The 27,432-nt window shown below is 42.3% G+C and overlaps 1 protein-coding gene across 1 annotated transcript in view; it reads right to left on the bottom strand.

Annotated features, from left to right (window-relative positions):
* LOC129720825 (muscle calcium channel subunit alpha-1) overlaps positions 1-27,432 on the bottom strand; it is a 1,271,065-nt gene that overhangs the window by 650,177 nt on the left and 593,456 nt on the right. The window contains exon 10 of the mRNA XM_055672633.1: positions 26,760-26,845. Within this exon, the coding sequence (XP_055528608.1) occupies positions 26,760-26,845 (86 nt within the window). The remainder of the gene's footprint in view (positions 1-26,759; positions 26,846-27,432) is intronic.

Here is a 27,432-nt window from a genome sequence, read left to right as displayed (position 1 = left end):
AAACGTAGCGCAATTTTTTTTTATTTTCAATCGAGTTGTGATTGAATTTTAATTATTTCGTGTCGCGTTAAAAATTTGTTTTCGCGTGTTTAAAGTAAAATAAACTGTCGCGGCGGGTTAAAAAGTGTCGAAAGTGTTTATCCGGCTTTTGGTTAATGATGGGTGTTGTTTTCGGTGCTATGTTTAGTGGAATGGGCAGTGTAGCAGTGTAAAATTTATTATTTTCATGTGATTAAAAACGTAAAGCCCAAGAAAGTTATGTGCGGTGGATGTCATTCGTAAGTGAAGTGAAAAATCTAGCGAATTTAAAACGGATTTGATCCACGCTAAACCAACAAGTGTGTTGTTTTGGTGTTCACTCTTCTGCACTTATAATAAGTGCAATTGCACTCGCCAGGTTAGTGTTTCAGACAAAATCCAAATTCAAACCACAACAATAATTTAAATGTCCGGCAGTTTTAGTGGGCTTTTTCAGACTGCTCATCGAGTCAATAAGTTATTTTTAGCAAGTAATACCTTAATGAAAATAAATCATAAAATTCAAGGCAACTTTATTTTTATTTTCGTTACGTTGTGTCGAGTTAGTTTTTTTTTATTTATGCAAAAATGTTAATGGTTATTCAAAGATGCGCGAAAATCTATATTCCATAACCTATCAGTATTGTTAAACCTATCTTATGCCTATTTAGAAATATTTTCAAAAGCAAAATATTTTTTTTTCATTTGATACAAGAGGTTACCTACAGATGCGTGAAACCCTATTTCCCATCACGTACCAGTATTTTTAAACCATTCTTATGCCCATATAGGACAATTTTCAACAAGCAAAAATAAATGTTTTTGATTGATGCAAGCCTGTTGTTGGTAACTCAGAAATGCCCGAAAACCCATTTCCCATAACCCATCAGTATTTTTAAACCTTGCTTATGCATATAATATAAATATATATATATTATATATATATATATATATATATATATATATATATATATATATATATATATATATATATATATATATATATATATATATATATATATATATATATATATATATATATATATATATATATATATATATATATATATATATATATATATATATATATATATATAAATATATTATATTATTAAATATATTAAATATATATATATATATAGCATCGGCAAGTATTTTACTGATTTTAACGATTCAACACCTGATATTCCCGCACCTTCTAGTCATCCATCGAAAAACCAACCCGTTATTGAGACTAATCCTGGGCTACGGATTTTTTACCAGAACGTCCGCGGTCTCCGGACAAAAATAGACGACTTCTTCCTGGCCGTTACCGAATATTCGGACTACGACGTGTTTGTTATCACCGAGACCTGGCTGAACGAGGAGTTCATTTCGGCGCTGCTGTTCGGAAATCGTTATACTGTATATAGAAAGGATCGTGATGCTGAGCTTACTGGGAAAGAACGCGGTGGTGGCGTTCTGATTGCCGTTACGAACCAGCTGAAATCTAATGTTGTAGCAAACTCAACAGACAGCAAATTGGAACAACTATGGGTTCGCGTATCTACTGATGGTCATGATGTCTGTATTGGTGTGGTGTATCTACCTCCTGGCCGTAATCACGCTGCAGATCCGACGTATATTGAGCAACATATCGAAAGTGTTAGTCACGTTACAGATTCTCTTGGGCCACACGACTCTCATCTCCTATTCGGCGATTTTAATCAACCTAAACTTAAATGGAAAAATGCCCCCAATGGCCATATATACCCTGATCCATCAGAATCAACATTTAGTAGCTCTAGTTCTGTACTTATTGATGGCATGTCAGTTCTTGGTATGAAGCAGTTGAATCTGGTTGTGAATCACAAGAATGCTATACTCGATCTTGTTTTTGCTAACGAGATTGCCGCTAGGCAATGCAGTGTTTCGGAAGCCATAGAACCACTTGTTGAAATGGATATTTTACACCCTCCTCTGTCTGCTTCATTAAACTGTCCGAAGGCAGTTACCTTCGTAGATCCTGTAGAGACACCACAGTTTAACTTTCGAAAAGCAAATTTTGTAGCACTAAGCCATTCTCTCACACAAACTGACTGGACACCACTGTACACAGCAAATAATATCAATGACGCGGTCAAAATTTTTACTACCACTCTTTTGGATTTGTTCCGTCTTCATGTTCCTGCTCCCCGTCCTACTCAATGTCCTCCCTGGTCAAATAATCGACTCAGGACTTTAAAGCGAAGTCGAGCTAGGGCTCTTCGATATTACACTATGAACCGCAATATGATAGCCAAACGTGAATTTCAAACTGCCAGCAATAGGTATAGATGCTATAATCGCCTGCTATATTCACTGCATGTGAGGCGAAAGCAAAACGATCTAAAGCGAAACCCCAAAAGATTCTGGGCGTTTGTAAACGAAAAACGTAAGGAGAATGGTCTTCCGTCAATTTTGACTTATGGGACAGACTCAGCGGCCACTCCTGGTGAAATATGCAGACTATTTGCATGCCATTTCTCTAGTGTCTTCAAAGCGGAGGCTGCATCTCCACAGCACGTAGCCGCTGCTATTTGCAATGTACCAGAGGGAGTACTAGAAATGCGAAATATTGTATTCTCTGAAACGGATATTAATGCTGCCATAAAAAAACTGAAATCCTCCTGTCGGCCAGGGCCCGATGGTATTCCACCAATTATATTAAAGATGTGTGCAACTGCACTTTGCGCTCCCCTAACATCAATTTGCAATCAATCAATGGCTGAAGCATCTTTCCCTGATGAATGGAAAAAATCCATATTATTTCCTGTTTTCAAGAAAGGTGATCGTGAGAATGTATCCAATTACCGCGGAATAACATCTCTATGTGTAGGATCTAAGTTGCTTGAAACTTTTGTAAACAAAGTTTTATTTCATGAAGTTAAAAATCACATTTCGTGCGACCAACATGGATTTTTCGCCGGAAGATCAACAGTTACTAATTTAACGGAATTTACGTCATTCTGCTTAAGAAATATGGAGAAAGGAGCCCAAATAGACACCATATACACAGATTTGAAAGCTGCATTCGATCGCGTTGATCATAATTTGCTTCTTGCAAAGATTGAACGGATGGGAGCTGCACCTAATTTCGTTAACTGGGTTAAATCATACTTGTACTTGATAGATCGCCGATTGTCTGTGAAGATTGGAGCCGCTCAGTCTGACTATTTCACAAATCTCTCTGCTGTTCCACAGGGCAGCAACCTTGGCCCGCTGCTTTTCTCTTTGTTTTTCAACGACGTGTGCACGATACTTCCGCGAGGGTGTCGACTTCTGTATGCAGATGATTTGAAAATCTATCTCATCATTAAATCAATCGACGACTGTAGAGAGCTTCAAAAACTTGTTGACATTTTCACTGAATGGTGTAGAATTAACGAGCTAGTCATCAGCACGAACAAATGTTCTGTGATCTCATTTACTCGTAGAAAAAATATGATTAGCTGGAACTACAACATTGGAGGCGAACAGGTAGAGAGAGTGTCTGTGATCAAAGACCTTGGAGTGCATCTTGATACGACGCTCTCCTTTAGGGAGCACTATTCTGCTGTAATAGCTAAAGCTAATCGTAATCTAGGGTTTATAATCAGGATCTCCAAAGAATTTACAGACCCTTATTGTCTTCGTGCGCTTTACTACTCGCTGGTCAGATCTGTGTTGGAGTATGCTGCTGTGGTATGGAGTCCGTATGCTGATGTCTGGACATCAAGGATTGAAGCAGTTCAGTCGCGTTTTGTACGTTATGCACTTAGGTTTCTTCCATGGAGTAATCCCAATGAACTGCCTCCCTATAAAAATCGTTGCCGTCTTCTGGGAATGGACACGTTGGAAAGGAGGCGTAAACTGGAAAGAGTATTGTTTATACAAAAACTGCTAACTGGAAGTATAGATTCAGCTCGTATTCTAGCGCATGTTAATGTGAATGTTCCACCGCGTAATCTAAGAAGTTTTGATTTTATCAGGTTAGATCTTAGACGCACCGAATATGGTCAGAATGAACCTTTACGTATGATGTGCTCTTTATTTAACAATGTGTACACCTTATTCGACTTTTCTCTGAGTACAAATAGTTTTAGACAACGCTTATTGCGCACAAACGTGTTTGTTTAGTTTAAGTCATATTCATGTAGACCCTGATGTCAGATGAATGCAAATAATAATAATAAATAAATAATAAATAATAAATAATATATATAATATATATATATATAATATATTATATATATATATATATATGTATATATATATATATATATATATATATATATATATATATATATATATATATATATATATATATATATATATATATATATATATATATATATATATATATATATATATATATATATATATATATATATATATATATATATATATATATATATATATATATATATATATATATATATATATATATATATATATATATATTTGGCAGAGCTGTATGCCACCACGGGTCGGTATTTGGCGATTACCGTAGGCCACGGAAGTGCTAACGCAAGAACGCAGTCCTGGACCATCAGCGAGAGCTAGCCTAGGTTGTGGTGAGACTCAGGCATTGGGCCGCCGAATTCTCACAAAAGCCACATTATCCGGAAGCAGCTCTGACGGAGCGAATAGTGCCGCTCCCACCACTCAAATGCACTAATTCGCCCATTGGGATCGATGCCATTAAGTTCCCAATTACGGTAACTGGTCGCAACGCCATATGATAAGAGTCGGATTTCGTTTTCGTACCACGATTCTGGGCTGGCACCTGCGCCGAGCTCCCTTAGTAAGGTCGTGTGACAACGGCTTGAAACGGCGAGACAACAACCGGTGCAGGGGTCTCCGTCCCGTAAAACCTGGCAGGCCTTCCAGTACGTTCCAAATTCATTGCCCGGTGGGAACCGGGCAGGAGTGGGATCAGATGTCCTTTCCTGACTTGCGCCGGTCGGGGGTGTCATAGTTGCTCATAAGGCGCTATGGCAGCCGCCCCTAGCCATGGCCTCACTGCTTCGGCATAGACTACCATGGGACCAGATAGGCGACCACTCCAGTATGGATAAGGATAGCGGCTGGAAGGGGGACCCACTTAACAAAAATGAACAGTAATAATGAAGATCAACAATTGGGCGCAGATGGGTTGAAAAACCCGTTTTCACGAGGAGGCATCCAGAGGTCTCCGCCGAGAAAGGCGGAGTTGGATGCAGTAAAGGACGCCTGCGAAGACGGCAAAGGCAGTACGCCTACCGGATCGACGCAAGACATCGCAGTGGCTGGTCCACTGTTGATAAAGGTGGTCGGAAGACAGCGAGACACGCTACCGAAGGTAGTAGCGCTGTCGGAGCAGCTCGATGCCATAATCGAGTTTGCGAAAAGTCGCACCAACACGACGAAGTACCTGAAGCAGGCTCTCTACATGCTTCGGTCCTCCGTCGATGCTGCGAAGAAGGAGCACGCCGAGCTCAAGGCAAGAGCGGTGGCTGCAGAGAAGAATGCAACGGAGGTGACCGGAAGGGCGACGAAGTCGGTCCAAACGGACACCTGCATGTTTGCAGCGGTTTGCGCCTCCGGTTCAGCCGCAAAAAGAGCAAGGCAGTCTCCGGGGGAAGCCCCCGAGAACAGCAAGAAACGGTTGGTTGTGCTAAGCCCGCGAGATAGCACACCAACGGCCTCCAAGTCCGCCGAAAAGTCTGCCGAAGTGGCAGCTACGGGAAACCCTTGGGTTACCGTGGGAGGAAGGAAGTGCCAAAAAGACAGCAAGCGCAACGACGAGAAGGCGACAAATCGTCCAAAAATGGGAAAGAAGGCGCGAAGCAGGGGCGACGCCCTCATACTCAAGACGGAGGGGTCCAAGTACTCCGAAGTCTTGAAGAAAATGAGAGGCGAAACCCAGCTCAAGGATCTGGGAGCGGATGTGCGGACCATCCGTCGTTCTCGCACCGGCGAGATGATCCTTGAGCTCCGTAAGGATGCTAAAAACAAGGGCGCTGCCTACAAGACGGTAGCCGAGCAGGTCCTCGGGAAAGATGTGCAAATTCGGGCACTCACCTCAGAGGTGACTCTCCAGCTCAAAAACCTGGATGAAATCACCGAGAGGTGCGATATTGCACAGGCCCTCAAGGAGAAGTGCGGAGTGGAAGTAGCCACTGAGGTAATTCGCCTCCGAAAGGGTCCAGCGGGGACCCAGGTGGCCACTTTCCGGCTTGCATCGGCCGATGCAACTCTGGCCCTGAAGACAGCCAAACTTAAGGTTGGCTGGTCAGTATGTCCCCTGAGCATACTCCAGCAGCCGGACGTTTGCTTCAGGTGTTTCGAGGGAGGACACAAGTCCTGGACCTGCAAGGGGCCCGATAGGAGCCAGTTATGTAGGCGTTGTGGTGGTGCTGGCCATAAAGCTAAAGACTGCGGGGAGCCTCCCAAGTGCTTGGTATGTACTGGAAAACGGGACGCCAAGCACTTTATGGGAGGCCCACGGTGCCCAGCCGGTAAGGCGGCCACGAAACCACGGGCGTGAGGGTGACACAATTGAACCTGAACCATTGCTATGCGGCACAGCAGCTGCTATACCAAGCAGCGTCTGAGTCGCGGTCGGACATCGCAATCGTATCGGACCCCTACTGCATTCCTCCCGGAAACGGTAATTGGGTTGCAGATAAGTCCAGTACGGCGGCCATATGCACGACCAGCAAGTTCCCGGTTCAGGAGGTTGTGTCAACCTCAAATGAAGGATACGCGGTTGCCAAGGTGGACGGAGTGTTCTACTGCAGTTGTTATGCTCCGCCGCGTTGGTCTATCGAAAGGTTCACCCAGATGGTCGATTTGTTATCTATGGAGCTGACGGGACTAACACCCTTAGTAGTGGCGGGCGACTTCAACGCTTGGGCTGTTGAGTGGGGAAGCCGCCGCATGAACCGGAGGGGTCAGATCTTGTTGGAAGCTTTGGCAAAGCTCAACCTAGATCTGGCCAACGTTGGAACCAAGTGTACATTCAGCAGAAATGGTGCGGAGTCGATCATCGACGTGACGTTCTCCAGCCCAGGACTGATCGTGAACTGGAGGGTAGACGATGGCTACACCTATAGTGACCACCAGTCGGTCTGCTATAGCGTAGTCCAGAACGTGAGGCGGCAGGCGACGGGTAGAGCCAATACTCCGACCGTCCGCGGGTGGAAGACATCGCATTTCGATGCCGAGGTATTTGCAGAAGCAATGAGAAGAGAGCGCGAGGGGGGCAGTTGGCTCCGCCCGAGTGCTGACCAATTAGTTGCCACATTATCGCGGGCGTGCGACGCCACCATGCCTAGGACCCGCCAACCTAGGAATGGTAAGTCACCGGTATACTGGTGGACCGACGCGATAGCGGACCTCCGTAGCGCGTGCCTCCGTGCAAGACGGATGTTGCAACGTGCACGTACCGATGCACAGAGGGTAGAGCGCCGTGTAGTATTCGGATCTGCAAGATCGGCGCTTGAAAGTGCGATAAAGGCGAGCAAAAGGGCCTGCTTCGATAGGCTATGCGCGAGTGCCAATACGAATCCGTGGGGCAACGCCTACAGAGTCGTAATGGCGAAGACCAAAGGCGTGTTGGCGCCTGCAGAGCGATCACCAGCGATGCTGGAGCGTATCATCGAGGGACTCTTTCCACGACACGAGCCAAATCCTTGGCCTCCGGTTGCTGAGTCTCACGTCCGACGTTCCAGTATCTCAGACACAGACCAGGGATGGTCGGCCAACCTGCCGGGCATCCAATCCGTGAGAGACGGCAGCCGTGCAGAGGTTGTGGAGGAGGTAAGGGTTACGAATGAGGAACTCATCGTGATCGCCAACTCCCTAAAGGTGAGCAAGGCACCGGGACCGGATGGAATCCCGAACTTGGCCATCAGGACGGCCATGAAAGTGGCCCCCGATCTATTTCGAGCAGTCATGCAGAAGTGCCTGGATGACTGCCTCTTTTCGGACAGGTGGAAGCGACAGAGATTGGTGCTGTTGCCGAAGGCTGGGAAACCGCCAGGGGACCCATCGGCATACAGACCTATCTGGCTGCTGGACACTACGGGCAAGGTGCTTGAGAGGATTATCCTCAACAGACTGGTGAAGTACATAGAGGGTGTAAACGGTCTGGCAAGTAACCAGTTCGGCTTCCGGAAAGGTAGATCCACGCTAGATGCTATTCTCTCTGTCACCAAGACGGCAGAGGTAGCACTCCAGCGTAAGAGTTGGGGCATTCGCTATTGCGCAATCGTCACGCTTGACGTGAAGAATGCATTCAATAGCGCCAGTTGGGACTCCATAGCGCTCGCGCTTAGGAGCATCCACGTACCGGTGTCGTTGTACAAGATTTTGGAAAATTATTTCCAGAATCGGGTACTAGTTTACAACACGGAGGAGGGTCAGAAGTGCGTCCCAATCACCGCAGGGGTACCGCAAGGTTCCATCCTGGGCCCGGTGTTGTGGAATGTCATGTATGACGGGGTGTTGAAACTAAAGTTCCCTGTAGGGGTTGTGATCGTCGGTTTCGTAGACGACATCACGCTAGAGGTCTACGGCGAGTCGATCGAAGAGGTCGAGTTGACGGCCGCGCACTGCATACGCAAGGTCGAAGACTGGATGCACTCTAGGAAACTGGAGTTAGCTCACCATGAAACGGAGGTTACGGTTGTGAACAACCGCAAATTAGAGCAACAGGCGGTGGTCAGAGTCGGTGACTGCACCATTACCTCAAGGCGTTCCTTGAAGCTCTTGGGGGTTATGGTTGACGATAAGCTCACATTTAAGAGTCACGTCAACTATGCCTGTAAGAGGGCTTCAACGGCCGCTGCAGGACTATCTCGAATGATGTCCAATAGCTCAGCGGTATATGGCAGCAAGCGTAAACTTCTTGCCAGCGTGGTTTCGTCCATACTTAGGTATGGTGGGCCAACGTGGTCCAAAGCGTTAGGTACCAACAGTCATCGTCGAAAACTGGAAAGTACCTACAGGCTCATGTGCCTGAGGGTTGTGAGCGCGTACCGTACAGTGTCATACGACGCAATCTGCGTCCTGTCCGGCATGATGCCTATCAGCATAGCCATTAAGGAGGACGTAGAATGCTTCGATCAACGTGACACAAGGGGTATACGAGGCACCAGAAGGTCATTCTCGATGATCAGATGGCAGCAGGAATGGTCCAATTCCGCAAAGGGTAGATGGACGCATCGACTTATTCCGGACGTATCCGGATGGGTCGGGAGGCGCCATGGAGAAGTTAACTTCCACTTGACACAGATTCTGTCAGGTCATGGTTGCTTCAGGCAGTATCTACACAGATTTGGGCATGCGGGGTCCCCCATGTGTCCCGAGTGCGCGGATGCGGAAGAAACTGCTGAGCATGTCTTCTTCGTGTGCCCTCGTTTTGTGCATGCGCGTAGCGACATGATGGTAGTGAGCGGGCCAGACACCACTCCGGACAACCTAGTTCGGAGGATGTGTAAAGACCCAAATATTTGGAGGGCGGTTTGTACAGCCGCCTCTCAAATAGTTTTAGAATTGCAAAACAGGCGACAGGTTGACCACCGACACGCCAGTGTTAGCTAACGGCCAGTCTCCAGGTTAGTTAGCTAAGTTAGCAAAGAGATCTATAGAACCAAGAGGGTGCACAGAGCACAAAAGCCGCTCCCCGAAGCAATACCTAGCGGTGGTCCCGGGGAGTATTATGGGCTGGAGACTGGAGAGGTTTTAGTGGGTCCGGTCACTGATTCAAACCAACCCCACACTCCCTGAGGTTGGTCACCTCAGGGGTTTGGATGAAAATTTCCCCTCCACCTGAAACAAAAAAAAAAAAAAATATATATATATATATATATATATATATATATATATATATATATATATATATATATATATTTATGTATATATATATATATATATATATATATATATATATATATATATATATATATATATATATATATATATATATATATATATATATATATATATATATAAATATATATATATATATATATATATATATATATATATATATATATATATATATATATATATATATATATATATATATATATATATATATATATATATATATATATATATATTATTTCGTGTTGAAACTTTATAGAGTGCGTTTAATAAAATCAGTACACTTCGTAAAAATGAATACTTGCACAAATTGTTATTATTTTGCCAAACTTCGCTGTAGAATTAAAAAAATGGAATTAGTTGATCGCACTGCTATTTTTTTGTTCCACGTAGTTGACGGGGAATAATGATTCTCGAAAGGGATGATCTCTCAATCATTAAAGCTTTACTCGAAACTTAGACTTGATCGACTGAACTGGAAATTTTTTTGTCCAGTTTTTTGTGTCAATTAAATTTATTTTCTGTAAAATTGAAAACTGCTACCTCAATAACAGGGCAAATTTGTACAAAGGGTTTTCCGAGCACGAAGCGTATTTGGATTTAGAACTATTTTTACTACTGAACTTATCTAGCGAGTATCTAGTGTTTCAAGATTTTTAATATTAGTTCAACACAATAGCGGCGATTGTGAACAGGCCCAGGCCATGCTAAGTTCAAATGATGTTCAAAATTGGCTACAGGTAATATCATACCATATGAGTTTGATGTATTTTTCTAATTGTCAGCGTTCTAGAAAGTTTCTAAACTTTTAGCCTGTCATGGTTTATCGTTACTGGTCGGACTCGATTATCCGGAATACAGAAAAAAAATTCATTCCGGATAATCGAGTTTTCCGGGTAATCGAATCATAGAAAAAATATTCAAATTGGCGATTATTGAATATAAAATAAATATTTCTTTTTTTATTTTATTTGTATGATGCAGTGGCGTAACCAAAAATTATTAATGATGCGAAAATGGGCAAATTCTTGAGAAACAAAGAAAAATTGGACATTGATTATTTTTATTTATGTCGAACATGTTTCAAACATGCCGGAAGTGACATAAATGGTAACAAATATGCCAGGAGGGATGGTAAAGGTAAAATTTCGGAGTAAAAATTAAAAATGGACATAAAAAAAAATTCCCGATAATCGAGCTTCCGGATAATCGAATCTCCGAATAATCGAGGCCGATCTTTATTTGATTTTTGTTTTACTTGCTTATCAGCGCTTAGTTTAAAAAAAAATGTTACATATTTTCTCTTACACTCACAATAATTGATATTGAAAAAAATGACGCGAACAAAAACATAATTTGTGTTTAATTTATTCAATGAGCAAAAATCTCAAAAATATCAAAGGTATTTTTTAATGACTAAGCAGAATGTATATTTGTTTCTTGAAATCTTTGAAACTATTTATTTGATCATCGGTCATTTTTATATGTGAATTTTTTGACTATTGCATGAAATTTAGAATTGATTTTGATGTCCAACAACTTGTTTTCGGAAAATCGTTTTTTTAAGTTAAAGTCGGGAATACCCGACGCGTGGAACAAACAGGTAGAGTCCGGAATCAACATTAATTCCGAAACTTTTCTAAATATTTCCAAAGTGGGTTAACAACGAATTCTGGCATTTAGGCCGTTTTACTCGAATTTCCCAGAAAAGTCGTTATTTTACGCGATACTTTTTAATGGCTTTTGTTAATATTTTTCTGGTTTTCATGTTCATTTGTAGATGAAATAGCACTTCTTTTCAATTTTTTCCGAAAGAATTAAGCAGACATGATTGAAAAATTTTAAGAAAAACCATTTTTCTACGTGGATTTCAGAATTCACCCAGCAACTGAAAAGCAACTGTAGGATACTAAAATTTTTGAATGCGGTCTTCTTGAAAAAACGTCTTCACAATTGACGGGAATCATTTTTTTAGGGCTATTACATACCAAAAACATATCTAAATAACATTGTTATTGTCTTAATCAAATTTGTTCATAATTTTGTGAAAAGATAAAGAAGTGTTTCGAAAACTCTTACGTGCAAGCGTAGAATATTTTCTCACAAAAATTTTTTTAGGGCAGAGATAGCTTAGGTTATGTTGTCTGTCATTAGACTCGTAATTTTGAAAACATCAACTGGGACGCAATTTGAAGAGACATCCACAAAAAAATGTGACAGCTTAATTTTTTATAATTCTCATTTTTGATTTGGCTGGAACTTTACATAGACGTTTTTATGAGCAAAAGACGCCATTTTGTGCTATTGGTTTAATTTTTTGGAACACGACTAATATTTGAAAAGCTATTGAGACATGCTATATTGGGAAGGTATTGACAATGATAGATATTTTTAAAGCCAAAACGGTTTGTTTGATCGTAGTGACGTCTTCGGCATAGTTGTAGATAATATTTTTCTTTTTCCGAAGAAAATACACACTTAAAAAATACTTTTATTTAAAATAAATAGTTAAAAGAAAAATTAGAAACTAATTAGAGTGCTCTATTGGTAATTTAAAAAAATTTAAAGCTAAAACGTTTTCTTTGATTGGCAGAGTGTCTCCTGCAAAGTTGTAGATAGCAATTCGGTCCTTCCAAATATAATATTTAAAAAAAAATCAAAATATCATTTTTTTATATTTTTCCATGATTAAACCAATTTCAGTGTTTAGGTGATTTCTCGAATTTTTATAAAAAAATGGGTATCAAATAATGAGCTCTTTTAAACAATCATTTTAAATTTTTCTTTTACCTTATTTTCAAACAAAAATAAATATTTATAGTCATTTTTTTCGGAGAGACAAAATTTGCTGAAGACGTCATACCAATAAAAAAACATTTAAACGGCGCTTAAAATATTTGAATCCTCAATACCTTCCCAAAATAGCATTTTCAAATAGCTCCCCAAAAATGAGTCGCGTTTCAAGAAATTAAACCAATAGCACAAAATGACATTTTTTACTCATAGAAACATCTATGAAAATTTTCAGCCAAATTAAAAATGGTCGACTCAATTGGTTACCCGTTTTTTTGTAGAATTGCCCTTTACAAAAAATTACAGTCACCTATCAGTGAAAGTAAAGTATGCGTTCATCATTTTTACGATAGTAAATTAATCTGTATCTACTATTAGGGGTTATGTGTGAGAAATAATCGAAGTTTTTTATTTCTCTTATTTGGAAGGATACGGAATTCCAGAAATTGCAATTAAAAATCGGGTAATCGCTCCATTATTCATCTCAACAGCTTGGTGCACCTATATTCATCTTATTTCTCTCATTTGTCCAATTTTACGTCAAATTTCTACAAATTTTAAATCCAACTTGTTGAAGAATCTACCAGGCCCTGCCAAGAGGCACTTATTGAACCTGTTCAATAAGTTCCTGGAGCAAAACATTGTTCCGCAGGATTGGAGGCAAGTGAAGGTGATCGCCATCCAGAAACCGGGAAAACCAGCTTCTGATCACAACTCAAATAGGCCGATTGCAATGCTATCCTGTATCTGGAAATTGATGGAGAGAATGATACTCCATCGCCTAGACCATTGGACAGAATCGAATGGTCTACTATCAGATACTCAATTCGGCTTCCACCGAGCCAAAGGGACGAACGATGGTCTTGCCTTGCTTTCAACAGAAATTCAGCTGGCGTATGCCAGCAAAGAACAAATGGCATCTGTGTACTTGGATATTAAGGGGGCTTTAGATTCCGTTTCTATTGACAACCTTTCGGGAAAACTTCACCGACATGGATTTTCACTAAGTTTGAACAATTTTTTGCACAATTTGCTGTCCGAAAAGCATATGCATTTTACGCATGGCGATTTGGTAACATTTTCGCATACATGGGTTTTCCCCAGAGCACATGCTTAACCCTCCTTCTTTAAAATTTTCAAGTGAATGACATCGATGATTGTCTGGCGAATTCATGCACGATAAGACAACTTGCAGATGACAGTGTGGTTTCTATCACAGGAGCCACAGCTGCCGACCGCTGCAGGATACCTTGGATAATTTGTCTGCTTGGGCTCTACAGCTAGGTATCGAACTCTCTGCGGAGAAAACTGAGATAGTAGTTTTTTCTAGAAAGCTCCGCTTCCAGATGATGAGTGAAACGATCTCTCAGGTTTTGGTATATAAATATCTCGGCGTCTGGTTCGACTCGAAAGGCACCTGAGGCTTTCATATTAGGTATCTGATGAAAAAATTAAAACAAAGAGAGAATTTTCTCCGAACGATAACTGGATCATGGTGGGGAGCCCATCTGATAAGGCTTTACCAAACAACGATGCCATCGGTGCTTGAGTACGGGTGTTTTTGCTTCCGCGCCGCTGCAAACAGCCATTTAATCAAGCTGGAACGATTGCAGTATCGTTGTTCACGTATCGTCTTAGGTTGAATGCATTCGACCCATACTGGGAGTTTGGAAGTTTTGGCGGGCGTTCTCCCATTAAAAGACCGCTTCTGGAATCTGACTACTAGTATTTTCATCAAATGTGAGGTTTCGAACCCCTTGGTAATTGAAAGTTTCGATAGGCTTGTTGAACTTCATTCTCAAACCAGTTTCATGACTGTATATTTCAATCACATGTCCCAAAGTATAAATCCTTCCTCACACATTTCCAATCGTGTCAACTTGACTGATACTTCTAATTCTACTGTCTTTTTGGATACATCCATTATAGAAGAAACGCGTGGAATCCCAGATCATTCACGCGTGCAGCAGATCCCTAAAATATTTTTTAGTAAATATAAAAACATCAACTGCGACAATGCGTTTTATGCTGACGGATCACTTTTCAACGGGTCCAATTGCTTCGGTATCTTCAATAACAATTTCACCGTCTCCTATCAGCTTGATAAACGTTGCAGAATTAGCTGCAATTCAGTATACCCAAGGAAATATTGAAAAAATTCCCACGGACCACTATTTCATCTTTACGGAAAGCCTCAGTTCTATTGAGGCTCTCCGATCGATGGCAAATGCAAAGCACTCTTCGTATTTTCTGGGGAAAATACGTGAACATTTGAGTGCTTTATCCGAAAAATCTTCTCAGATTACCTTAGCGTGGGTCCCTTCTCATTGTTCCCTTCCGAGAAATGAAAAAGCAGACACTTTGGCTAAGATGGGCGCAACAAACGGTAATATTTACGACTGACCAATTGCCAACAATCAGTTTTTGCAATTTTCACATCAGAATACGCTTGTTAACTGGCAGACCTCGTGGGATAAGGGAGAATTGGGAAGGTGGCTACACAGCATCATCCCCAAGTTATCTACCAAATCTTGGTTTCGGGGGTTGGATGTAGGACGAGACTTCATTCGCGTGATGTCTCGGATTATGTCCAACCACTACGGGTTAGACGCACACCTACTGCGTACTGGGCTCACTTGTAGTAATCACGTAGTTTGGGTGTGTGCTGAATTCTGTGGTATCAGAGCTTTACTTTTGGACTCCCTCAGGGCCCGAGGAATACAACTCTATGTCCTAGTTCGTGATACCCTAGCTCAGCAGAACATAACATACATGGTGCTGATTTAAGGATGATTGAAGAGCATCAGAGTGCCCATCAAAAAATACCAGCAATTTGAACCATCAATTAAAAAAACCATGCTAGTTTTAGTTCTAGATTTAGTTAAAGTTCGTAGCCGGCAGCGAAGATATAAAATTTGTCTTTAGTTTTTAAGTTACTCTAGAAGTAAAATTCAATTGGTTCCGTTAATGACTGGACCAAAGGCGCATAACAGTTCCCACTAGTGAACCTCAGCCTTCCAGCTACCGTACCCCTACCTTCTCGTGGTACCAACTGATGTGCGAGTAACCAGTGGAAAGATCGGGTAACCAACACTGGTGGGACTGCTGGTCGCATGCTGACAGGGGGCGGGGCTTCCTTCCTCGGAAGGGAGTTTCCTGGGATCGACACCAACAGAAGCGTTCTTAGTAACGCAGTGCCCTTCTCAAGTCCTGGTAGTGCCCGGGACTCTAAACAATGGCACTACGATGGCCCTCCTGCAACATAGTGGGGTTGATCGCTGGCCTTGCAAGCCCGCACCATTAAAATACAACAGCAACGAACGCAATAACGTTAAGTACGGACCGGAACAATCGGCTAGGACCTAGGCAACGAAAACAGACTAACGATTGGATTCTCGAAACATGGAACTGCCGATCTCTCTACTTCCTAGGAAGTACCCGCGTGCTTTCCGAGGAATTGAAGACCCGCAAGTTCAACATCGTAGCGCTGCAGGAGGTATGCTGGAAGGGGACGATGGTGCGTACGTACAAGGATGGTCACACCATCTACCAGAGCTGTGGAAGCACACATGAGCTGGGAACAGCTTTTATAGTGATGGGAGAGATGCAGAAGCGGGTGATCGGGTGGTGGCCAATCAGCCCTAGAATGTGCAGGTTGAGGATCAAAGGCCGTTTCTTCAACATTAGTATTATCAACGTGCATAGGCCACACCTCGGAAGTACCGATGACGACAAGGACGAATTCTACGCGCAGTTGGAGAGTGAATATGACCGCTGCCCAAAACATGATGTCAAGATCATCATCGGGGATTACAACGCTCAGGTTGGCCAGGAGGAGGAGTACAGACCGGTGATTGGACGATTCAGTGCACACCAGCTGACGAATGAAAATGGCCTCAGACTAATCGACTCCGCCACCTCCAAGAACATGGCCATACGTAGCACCTTCTTTCAGCATAGCCTCCACCATAGACTCACCTGGAGATCACCGAATAGAACAGAAACACAAATCGACCACGTTTTGATAGATGGTCGGCACTTCTCGGACATTATCGATGTCACATCAAACCGAGGCGCTAACATCGATTCGGATCACTACCTAGTGATGGTTAAGATACGCCAAAAACTATCCGTTGTGAATAACATACGGTACCGTCGCCCGCCACGGTATAATCTCGCGCGACTGAAGCAACACGACATCGCAACACAGTACGCGTCATCGCTCGAAGCTGCACTGCCAGAAGAGGGAGAGCTTGAAGAAGCCCCTCTAGGGGATCGCTGGAATGCCGTGAAAACAGCTATCAGCAGTGCTGCGGAGGAAGTCCTGGGACACGTGCAACCAAATCGACGTAACGAGTGGTTTGACGAAGAATGTCGGCAGATTTTGGACGAGAAGAACGCAGCGCGGGCAACAATGCTGCGTAGAACCACCCGTCAGAATGTGGAGCGATATAGACTGAAACGGAGGCAGCAAGTCCAACTCTTCAAGGAAAAAAAGCGTCGCCAAGGAGGGGAGGAATGTGAAGAACTCGAGCAGCTGCACCGCACACACGAAACACGAAAGTTCAACCAAAAACACAACGGATCCCGCAGAGGTTTTGTCCCACGAGCCGAAATGTGTAGGGATAAGAATGGAGACATTTTGACGGATGATCGTGAGGTGATCGAAAGGTGGAAGCAGCACTACGATGAACACCTGAATGGCGTGCAAGCAGGAGACCACAACAGGAGCGGAGAAGACGTGGTAGGTGCAACGAACGACGAAGATGTGCCACCCCCAACAATAAGCGAAGTTAAGGATGCGATCCAGCAGCTCAAGAACAACAAAGCGGCCGGAAAAGACGGCATCGGAGCTGAGCTTATTAAGTTGGGCCCCGACAAACTGGCTAGCTCGCTGCATCGGCTGATCGTCGAGATCTGGAAAACAGAACAGCTACCGGAGGAGTGGAAAGAAGGGGTTATCTGCCCCATATACAAAAAGGGCGACAAACTAGACTGCGAGAACTATCGAGCGATCACAGTCCTGAATGCCGCCTACAAAGTGTTTTCCCAGGTCATCTTCCAACGCCTGTCACCATTGGCCAGCAGGTTTGTAGGAAGCTATCAGGCCGGCTTCATGGAAGGACGGTCTACAACTGACCAAATCTTTACACTACGGCAGATCCTCCAACAGTGCCGTGAGTTTAAAGTCCCTACACACCATCTTTTCGTCGATTTTAAAGCCGCATACGATTCAATAAACCGACAAGAGCTATGGAAAATTCTAGACGAAAACGGCTTCCCGGGGAAGCCGACAAGACTGATTAGGCTACGCTGGAGGATGTAAAGTGTTGTGTGAGAATTTCGGGTAGATCGTCGGACCCATTCGAGTCTCACAGGGGGCTCCGACAAGGTGATGGTTTCTCCTGCTTATTGTTTAACGTCGCGCTAGAGGGTGTTATGAGACGAGTGGGGTTTGACATGCGGGGCACGATTTTCAACAGATCAGGTCAATTTATTTGCTTTGCGGACGACGAGGATATTTTCGGCAGAAAATTTGAGACGGTGGCAGACCAGTATACCCGACTGAAACGTGAAGCAGATAGGATCGGACTGAAGATTAATACGTCAAAAACAAAGTATATGCTTGCAGGTGGGTCCGAGCACGACAGGGCACGCCTAGGCAATACGGTAACAATCGACGGGGATGAGTTCGAGGTGGTCGACGAGTTTGTGTACCTCGGCTCTCTGGTAACTGAGAATAACGATACCAGCCGGGAGATAAGGAGACGTACTATCAGTGGAAGTCGTGCCTACTGTGGGCTCCATAAAAAACTACGGTCGCATAATCTGAGTCTTCGCACCAAGTGTATCCTGTACAAAACGCTAATAAGGCCGGTCGTCCTCTACGGGCATGAGACATGCTGGACAATGCTCGAGGAGGACTTGTGAGCACTCGGAGTTTTTGAACGTCGGGTGCTAAGAACCATCTTTGGCGGTGTGCAGGAGAACGGAGTGTGGAGGCGTAGGATGAACCACGAGCTTGCGCGCCTCTACGGTGAACCCAGTATTCAGAAAGTGGCTAAAGCTGGAAGGATACGCTGGGCAGGGCATGTAGCTAGAATGCCGGATAGCTACCCTGCGAGATGGGTGGACCAGATGGAGCACTATCTGCAAAGTACCGGGTGCCCGCGGAACTGGAGGCAAGCAGCCATGGACCGAGTGAATTGGCGGGACCACGTTATGCAGGCCATGTCTTAGGACGTACGGCCATATAAGTAAGTAAGTAAGTAAGTGGTTCCGTTAAACATTATATGTATTGTGCCGTGTCAAATAAACGTCTTGTCAAAAATTTTTTTTTACATTTTGATACATAACAGACAAAGTAACAATCCGATTATAATAAAACTCAATAGGGTGTTATGAGGCAACTAGACCTTTCATTTGCGTTTTGTTTCCTGAAAATCACACACACACACACAAACACAGCTAAGTCGATTAATATACAAGTTTCGACACTCTAGAACACTTTTATATCTTTGGATTTTCCAGTGATTGCTATACATTTCTAAGAGCAAGGCAAAAAACCTAAATTAATCCACCTAGCGGTCAGACCCAGCCTTTCTCATTCAAACTTTCATTTGTAAAAATAGATTTACATGAACGCTTCAATCCAATAAATGTATATTAATATCCCAATCATAATGTATCATAATCAATATCATAATGTATATTAATACACTCTATAGGTTCTAAAATATTGATGTTGTGATCTTATGCATATAAAAATGCAGTCCGGTCTGTCTGCCTGTCTGATCCATATAGGCTCGAAAACGTGGTTTTTGGTGCCGATAAAGGTTCCTATGATAGTTTGAGAACCCTCCCTCTTCTGGAATGGAGGAGTCCAATACAAATGAAACAAAACAAACCAAGCAAATGAAACCGAATTTGGCATGTGGATGTTTTAAAGGGTAATAAAAATGTCCATAATGGTTCGACATCCCTCCCTCTTATGGAAGCACATGTTTCTGCACAAATTTCTGCACATCTCGCGAACTAATCAACTAAATGGAACCATATTTGGCAGGTAAATGTTTTTAGTGGCAACTAATATGTTCCATAATCGACCTCAGGCAACATTTTGGATTGTAAGATAGCAACTTTCGGTTTCTGGAAAACAGCCAAAAATGAACGATTTCTACCCAATATAATAATATCCGGATAAAGAAAGATACACAGGAGCTAAATTCGACCAATTTTAAGATGGCGACTTCCGGTTTCGGAAAAACAACGGCAAACGACCAAATACCACCCAAAAAGGGGGATATTTTCAAAATCGTAATGATTCACTGGAGCCACAAATCGACTTCAGACACCATTATGAATTGTAGGATGACAACTTGAGGATTCTGGAAAACAGCCAGAAATGGCCGAATTCCATCTAACATGAGTATCTCCGGATCTAGAATGATACACAGCAGCTGAAATTGTTCAAAGACCCTATTTTGGATTCTGGGTTGGCGACTTCCAGTTCCTGGGAAACAGCGGAGAATGATCGAATTACACCCAATGTGGGTATTTCTTCAACCAGAATGACGCTCAGAGGCCAGAAATTATCTTAAATACCATTTCTAAATCCAAGATGGCGACTTCCGGTTTGTGAAAAACAGCCTAAAATAACCAAATACCATCCAATAGGAGTATCTCTGGAACCAGAATGATGCAATGAGCTAACAATTGACCTCAGGCACCATTTTGAATCGCTAAATGGCAACTTATAGGAAACAGCCGAAATTGACCAAATAATACTCAACATGGATATTTCCGTAATCGAGATGATGCATAGAAACCAAACATTGACCCTTGACACCATTTTGAATTTTTTCTGGAAAACAACCAAAACAACTAAATACCTTTCAATATGAGTATTTCCGGTGTCAGATTGATGCCAGAAAATTTGCTGAAAATGACCGAATACCACCCAATATGAATATATTCAGAATTAAGACGATGTACAGAAGCCAAAAGTCGAGGATGTTGTCATTTCGATAAGACCAATCATTTCAAACGATTTGTCTTTTGACTTTGATCATATCCTATGGCCGATTCGTCGTGCATTTGCAGACTTTAAACACATCGCAAGAAATCAATGAATTCGGAACGTTCAAATAGTACAAAACAACATTTAAATTATGTGGAGACCACATATATCAATCAAAGCAGGCATAGTTTTAAATAGCCTTTTTTCCTTTTCTTTCCATAACTTTTGAGCCACATATCAAATTGTTATGAAGTTTGTTATTTGTCAGTTTGAGAGATGACTCTTTCGTATGACATTCGTTGTTTTATTAACAATTTAATACATAACGGTGACATAAGTTCAATTATAATCAAATGAAATGGGAACGTATAAGGCAGCTCAACTTTGAAACCACGTGTTCAATCATAATTCATTAGTCAACCCATAACTAGCCCGCTTATCTGATAATAATATTGATCAAATCGGTTGTGTAGTTTCTGAGATAATGAAGTTTCATGATTTCCACAATTTGGTACTTTACAGACGAAGTTACAGTCCGATTACAGAAAAATTCAATAGGGTGTTACAAGGCAGCTAGACTTATTAGTTGACACTAGTTTTGTGGAAATCGGGTCAGCCATCTCTGAGAAAAGTGAGTGAGTCCAAGTAGTCTTCGGAATATGTTCCTTTTCATAGCTGGATTTCACATTTTTAAACAAAACAGGCAAAGTAAACATCTGATTGCAAAACAAATCAATAGGATCTTTTGGGGCAATAAGACCATCCATTTGACACTGATTTTATGAAAATCGGTTCAGCCATCTCTGAGAAACATGATTAAGTAGTCTTCAAAACACGTTTCTTTTCATAACTTTTGAACCACAAGTAAAATCCTTATGAAATTTAAAAGTTAAGGGTATTTTAGGTAGCCCGTTCATTTGAAAACAATTTTGCTCAAATCGGTTGTGTTGTTTTCGAGATAATGATGTTTCATGATTTTTGCATTTTGATACATAACCTCTAAACTAAAAATCCGATTACAATGAAATTTAATAGGGTCTTATGGGACAACGAGTCCTTGCATTTGCAATTAATTTCATAAAAATCGGTCCAGCCGTCTCTGAGAAAAGTGAGTGAGAATAAAAATCTGCACATACACACACATACACATACACACATACACACACATACATACAGAAAATGCTCAGCTCGTCGAGCTGAGTCGAGTGATATATGCCATTCGGCCCTTTGGAGCACTTTTATGCTTTCGGTTTTGCAAGTGATACTTTTCTAGGAGAAATGCAAAAAAGGACAAAATATTATTTTAGATTAGATTTTTCTGAAAACAGAACAATAAAACGACAATTAGTAATAATAGTGTTTTGTAAGAGTTAGGTCCATTTTTTCAATATGAATTTCAGATGAACGACAATGACAGACACCGTATTCCGTTGAATCCGTTCAACGACCAAATTGATGCGCAAGACTTTCGCCGTGAGTGGGAGGAATGGCACCGAGCCTTTTAACTGGTTCTTCAGTTACGATACGTCGAAGATCAGCATGAAAAGTTGGTGACCATGCTTGCAATGGGAGGAAGAGGGATGCAGCGCATATTTTTCAACCTACGCCCTGTGGCGGAAGAAATCATTCCGGAACCCGTGAAGGTTCGCTGATGCCCTTGGAGTTTCCAGAGTACGACAATGCCGTCAAGAGACTAACCAAATTCTTCAAAGGCAAGCGCAACGAACGAGTGGAGCTAGAGCTGTTCCGGTCACTTTGCCAAAATGGCGAAGAATCTTTTAATAACTTTATCCTCCGACTACGTGCTCAAGCTGCTAGATGTGAGTTCTTGGAACGCGAGGAGACCGAGCTCCTGCAGCAAATCACGATGAGAGCACGTGATGAAAAAGTTCGTGATAAAGGGTTGGAGAACATTATGAATTTGGATGAAATATTCACTTTTGTAATCAACCGTGAAATTCTTTCGAAGCAAAGAGGCAAACAAAAGCCTTTTCGTGCTGAAGAAAATGTCAACAGCGTAAGATCCAACAGTTTTAGAGGTCGAAATACAAGCCCAAAGCGAACCACAGAAGGTAACCAGCGATTCGCTAGGCAGTCGACTGGTCAACGGTCTAGACAAGGCAGCACTCGTTTCCGGACTGAGTGCAATCGATGCGGTTCATCCCGTCACTTTGAAAATTCTCGAGAATGTTTTGCGCGAGGAGCAAAATGCAACAATTGTGGACAGCGAGGTCACTACGCTAGAAAGTGCGGTGTACGTACCGGGTAACGTGAAGCTCGTCAATCGAGACATGGGGCGGATTACCGTGGTGGGTCAGAGGCAAACTCAGTGAACGAATCAGAGTCCTGGAAGGAAGAAGTCCCTCGCCGACCGACTGCTGACGACATCGCGAAGGTAGAATGATTTGTTTCTTTTAAGATGCTCATTTTTAATTTGTTTGCCAGTTGAAAATTTGATAACGTGAATTTGAATAAACAGTGGAGTTACAAAGTCTTTTTTTTTTAAATTAGGTGGAATCACATGCCCTACATAATGACTCGGTAGAATGCCGTATCGATACAGTGCCGATAGAGTTTGTTATTGATTCCGGATCTGCTATAAATGCTGTCACGGAAGATGTGTGGAAACTACTAGTTGCAAAAAACGCAAAAATTTTCAGAAAGAGGTACCAATGTGATCGAAAATTTTACGCTTATGCCAACCAGGATCCATTGAACGTCATCACAATTTTCGAAGCTTGGATATCGGTAAATCCAACGAAGCCAAAAAGTTATGCCGAGTTTTTCGTAATCGAGGGTGCACGAAAGTCTCTCCTCAGCAAGCGAACATCGGAAGAGTTACGGGTTTTGAAAATAGGACTCGATGTTCTTCAAATTGATTAAAATTCCAAAAGAGAGCTCAATACTTCGAATAAAACGTTTCCAAAATTTCCCGGTATCCAAGTGAAGCTCTCCATCGACCCTACAGTACCTCCAAGAAAGATTGCTTATTTGAGGATTCCTGCTGCTTTAGAGAAAAAGGTCGACGACAAAAGAGAAGAAATGCTCCGCAGTGACGTTACTGAAAGAGTCGAAGGCCCAGCAGACTGGATATCTCCTATGGTTATTGTTCCAAAGGGTAAGGACGACGTCAGAATTTGTATTAATATGAAACATCCCAATGAGGCTATCCAGAGAGAGCATTATCCTTTACCTGTCATAGAAAACTTCCTGAATAAAATCAGAGGATCCAATGTTTACTCACGACTGGACATTAGTCTGCGTACCACCACGTGGAGCTTCATCCTGAATCACGATGCGTTACAACATTTATGACCGGAAGGGGCCTGATGCAATTCAAACGTCTAATGTTTGGAACAACATGTGCGCCCGAAATTTTCCAAAGGATTATGACGGAAATGCTAGCCGGTATCGATGGAGTGAACGTCTATATTAACGATATTGTGGTTTCAGGCAGGACGAAAGAGGAGCATGATGCGCGACTGCAGCAAGTATTGATGGTGTTAGAAAGGAATAATGCTATGCTGAACAAAAGTAAGTGTATCTTCGGAGTCGAAAAACTGCAGATTATTGGTTTCGAGGTAAGTGCAAACGGAGTGAGTCCGTCTGAGGAGAAGATTCTAGCCATAAGGAACTTCCGTCAGCCATCGTCCAAAGAAGAAGTTCGCAGCTTTCTGGGACTTCTTTCTTCGAGGACGGAATCGTTAAGGCAGTACCTTCGTGGTGAAGTAGATGCATTTGGTGAGGACCAATTGCATAGTTTCAATGATTTGAGAAATGAGCTCTGCAACAACGTTCGCAAATCAGGATTTTTTGACGCAAACGATAGTACCGAGGTGTACGTCGACGCTTCTCCTGTTGGGCTGAGTGCTGTGCTAGCCCAAAGAGTTAAGAATAATGTACCAAGGATCATATGCTTCGCCTCGAAAGGTCTTACTAGGGCAGAGAGAGTCTATACTCAAACACAACGGGAGGCATTGGCCGTTGTCTGAGCGGTGGAAAAGTTTTACCCTTACCTCTTTGGCCTCCGGTTCACCATATTTACTGATCATAAGGCCCTCGAATATATATACGAAGGCAAGCATCGCAATGGGAAACGGGCATGTTCAAGAGCAGAAGGGTGGGCATTGCTATTGCAACCCTACGACTTTGAGATTAAGTACGTTCCTGGACCCTCTAACATTTCTGATGTGCTATCTCGTTTGGTTGTTGACACTGGAAAGCCTTTCGAAGAGCATACAGATCATTTCCTATTTACAGTGGGAGAAGCACCCCTAGCGATCACGTTGGAAGAGATAAGACAGGCGACTGTTGCAGATGAAACACTAGTATCAGTCACGAAAGCGTTGGAAACCCAAGATTGGCCTCCAGAGCTTTTTAGATACCAGGCTTCCGAAAAGGAACTCGCAGTGATTGAAGGTATTGTCGTTAGAGATGACAGGATTGTCCTTCCAACAAAATTGCGTCAGAGGGCGTTGCATATTGCACATCGAGGACACCCTGGAGTTGTTGCGATGCGAAGAAACATAAGAGAGAAGATTTGGTGGCCATGCATGGATCGGGATGTGGCTAACATGGTTCAAGAGTGTGCTGGATGTGCCGTTGTTAGTAAGCAATACCCCCCTGAGCCACTTATTCGCATGGAGATGCCAGAAAGATCATGGCAAGAAATCGGGATTGAATTTTTCTCGGCCAAAGACTGTGCTACGTTTTTAGTTGTCGTTGAATACTATTGCCGGTTTTTGAGAGTTCTAGAAATGAAGTCAACAACCGCAGCAGAGACAATTGAGGCTTTGGAGGAAGTTTTCCGAGAACAAACTTACCCTGTGAAACTGTGCGCTGCGATAATGGTCCTCCGTTTGCCAGCGAAGCGTTCGCTGAATATTGTAAAGGAAATAACATCAAGCTAATACGTACCATTCCTTACTGGCCCCAAATGAACGGCCTAGTCGAGAGGCAAAACCAGGGGATCCTCCGGACGTTGCGTATTGCTAAGGCCACAAATTGTGATTAGCGAAAGGCGATTCAGGATTACGTGTACATGTACAACACTACACCACACTCAGTAACCGAAAAAGCTCCACTGGAACTGATGTCCGGACGACCAGTCAAGGACCTTTTGCCATCGTTGAGAACGGACCCACACTGGTGTAGAGATGCAGAGGTACGAGAATGCGACGCGATGAAGAAAATGCTGGGAAAACATTACGCGGACAAGCGCAGGCATGCTTAGTCTTCCGACATTGAAGTGGGTGATTCTGTGATACTGCGAAACTACGAAACAGGAAAGCTTGAACCGAAGTTTCGACTCGAGAAATTCACCGTCCTTAAGAGAAATGGCAGTGATACTGTCGTTTCTAGTGAAGAAGGAGGCATTTATCGCCGTCCAGTAACACATTTGCGGAAATTTCCATCGTCCGGTATAAATGATGAATCGGAGGATCAAGCTTCTGATGTGCAAAACGAATTTCCAGAAGTCAATGACTCAGGCAAGGCATCTACGATACCCCGATCCACGAAGCATAAACAGACGGACAAACACGATGCACAAGAACCCATAGTAAAGCGTCCAGTAAGGGAGAAGAAAATTTCAGCCAAATTTCTGTAATACATGGATTTTTTTTTTATATAATTATTATTATTATCATATTCATTTGACACATCACTAAGAAAAAATAAACATTTGTTGGAAAATTTGTCGGGTATCCACTTTTTTTTCTGACGAGCATTTTTTTTTTTTTTGAGAAGGAGAAAGATGTAGAGATCCAACTGTTGAATATTGATATGAAGATTCGTATCAGTGTTGATTTGTAGAGTCCACCTAATTAGCCCTGGTCCGAATTGCGATTTATTTGTCCAACTGTGTGTGTGACAGCGTGAGCAGTCAACCTACGTGATGGTAAAAGAGCGCGCAACAACGACTCGGGCACTTGGATCCTAACCAGCGTAGCGAGCGGCAGCAAATAATTATCTCCCCCAATCGAACCGACCCAACAGAAGGCAAAACTAATTTGTTTTCTAGATAGATAATTGAACCCGTATCTAAAATTTTTACCTTGTGTTTCTTGATCTTCATAACCTTCATCATCATCTGGCGGTGCAATTTTTGTATCCGATCCATTATGCTCGTAATCCTCAGATCTGAAATGAAATGATTTCATGAAAAATTTAATATTGGTAAAATTCTACTACGGTACGAGCTTTGTTGTTAGCAAAGCATTCAAGTTTGATACTGACACTTCTATTAACCTTCATTAAATCCTTAAAAAAACTTACGTTGTTTACCCTGGTGTGTGGTTTTCCACACATATAACTTTTCAATTTATTTTGGACAAGAAACAACTTAATTTTGCCTCAAAGATATTTTTTTCAATTAGTGCTTACATATCTGAAGCTATAGGTACCAAACAATCCTATTTCGGAAATCGGATAGGGTGCGTATGTGTGCGGAAGTATGTGTATGTGTGTATATTTTCATTCTAACGACCAATATATCTCGATTTTCTCAACATCGCACAGTGTTTTATTTTGCTGATTTCGTGCGCAAAATTAATAGCGTCTTCAAATTTGATTTTAGTGATATACTTTATGCGGAAAAGTTTCTAGGTATTTCATTGTGCTTCTCTTAGAATGTACGATTTAGTGAATGATTCACCTAGAAGTGATATGGAAAATTTATTTTTTCATGACAGTGAGATAGACAGCTAGTGTCTTCAAAAAAGTTGTGG

This window comes from Wyeomyia smithii, chromosome 2 (genome assembly GCF_029784165.1).
Source record: "Wyeomyia smithii strain HCP4-BCI-WySm-NY-G18 chromosome 2, ASM2978416v1, whole genome shotgun sequence".
Taxonomy (NCBI): Eukaryota; Metazoa; Arthropoda; class Insecta; order Diptera; family Culicidae; genus Wyeomyia; species Wyeomyia smithii.
The sequence above is the reverse complement of the archived record's forward strand: the minus strand, read 5'-3'. Positions and strand labels throughout refer to the sequence as shown.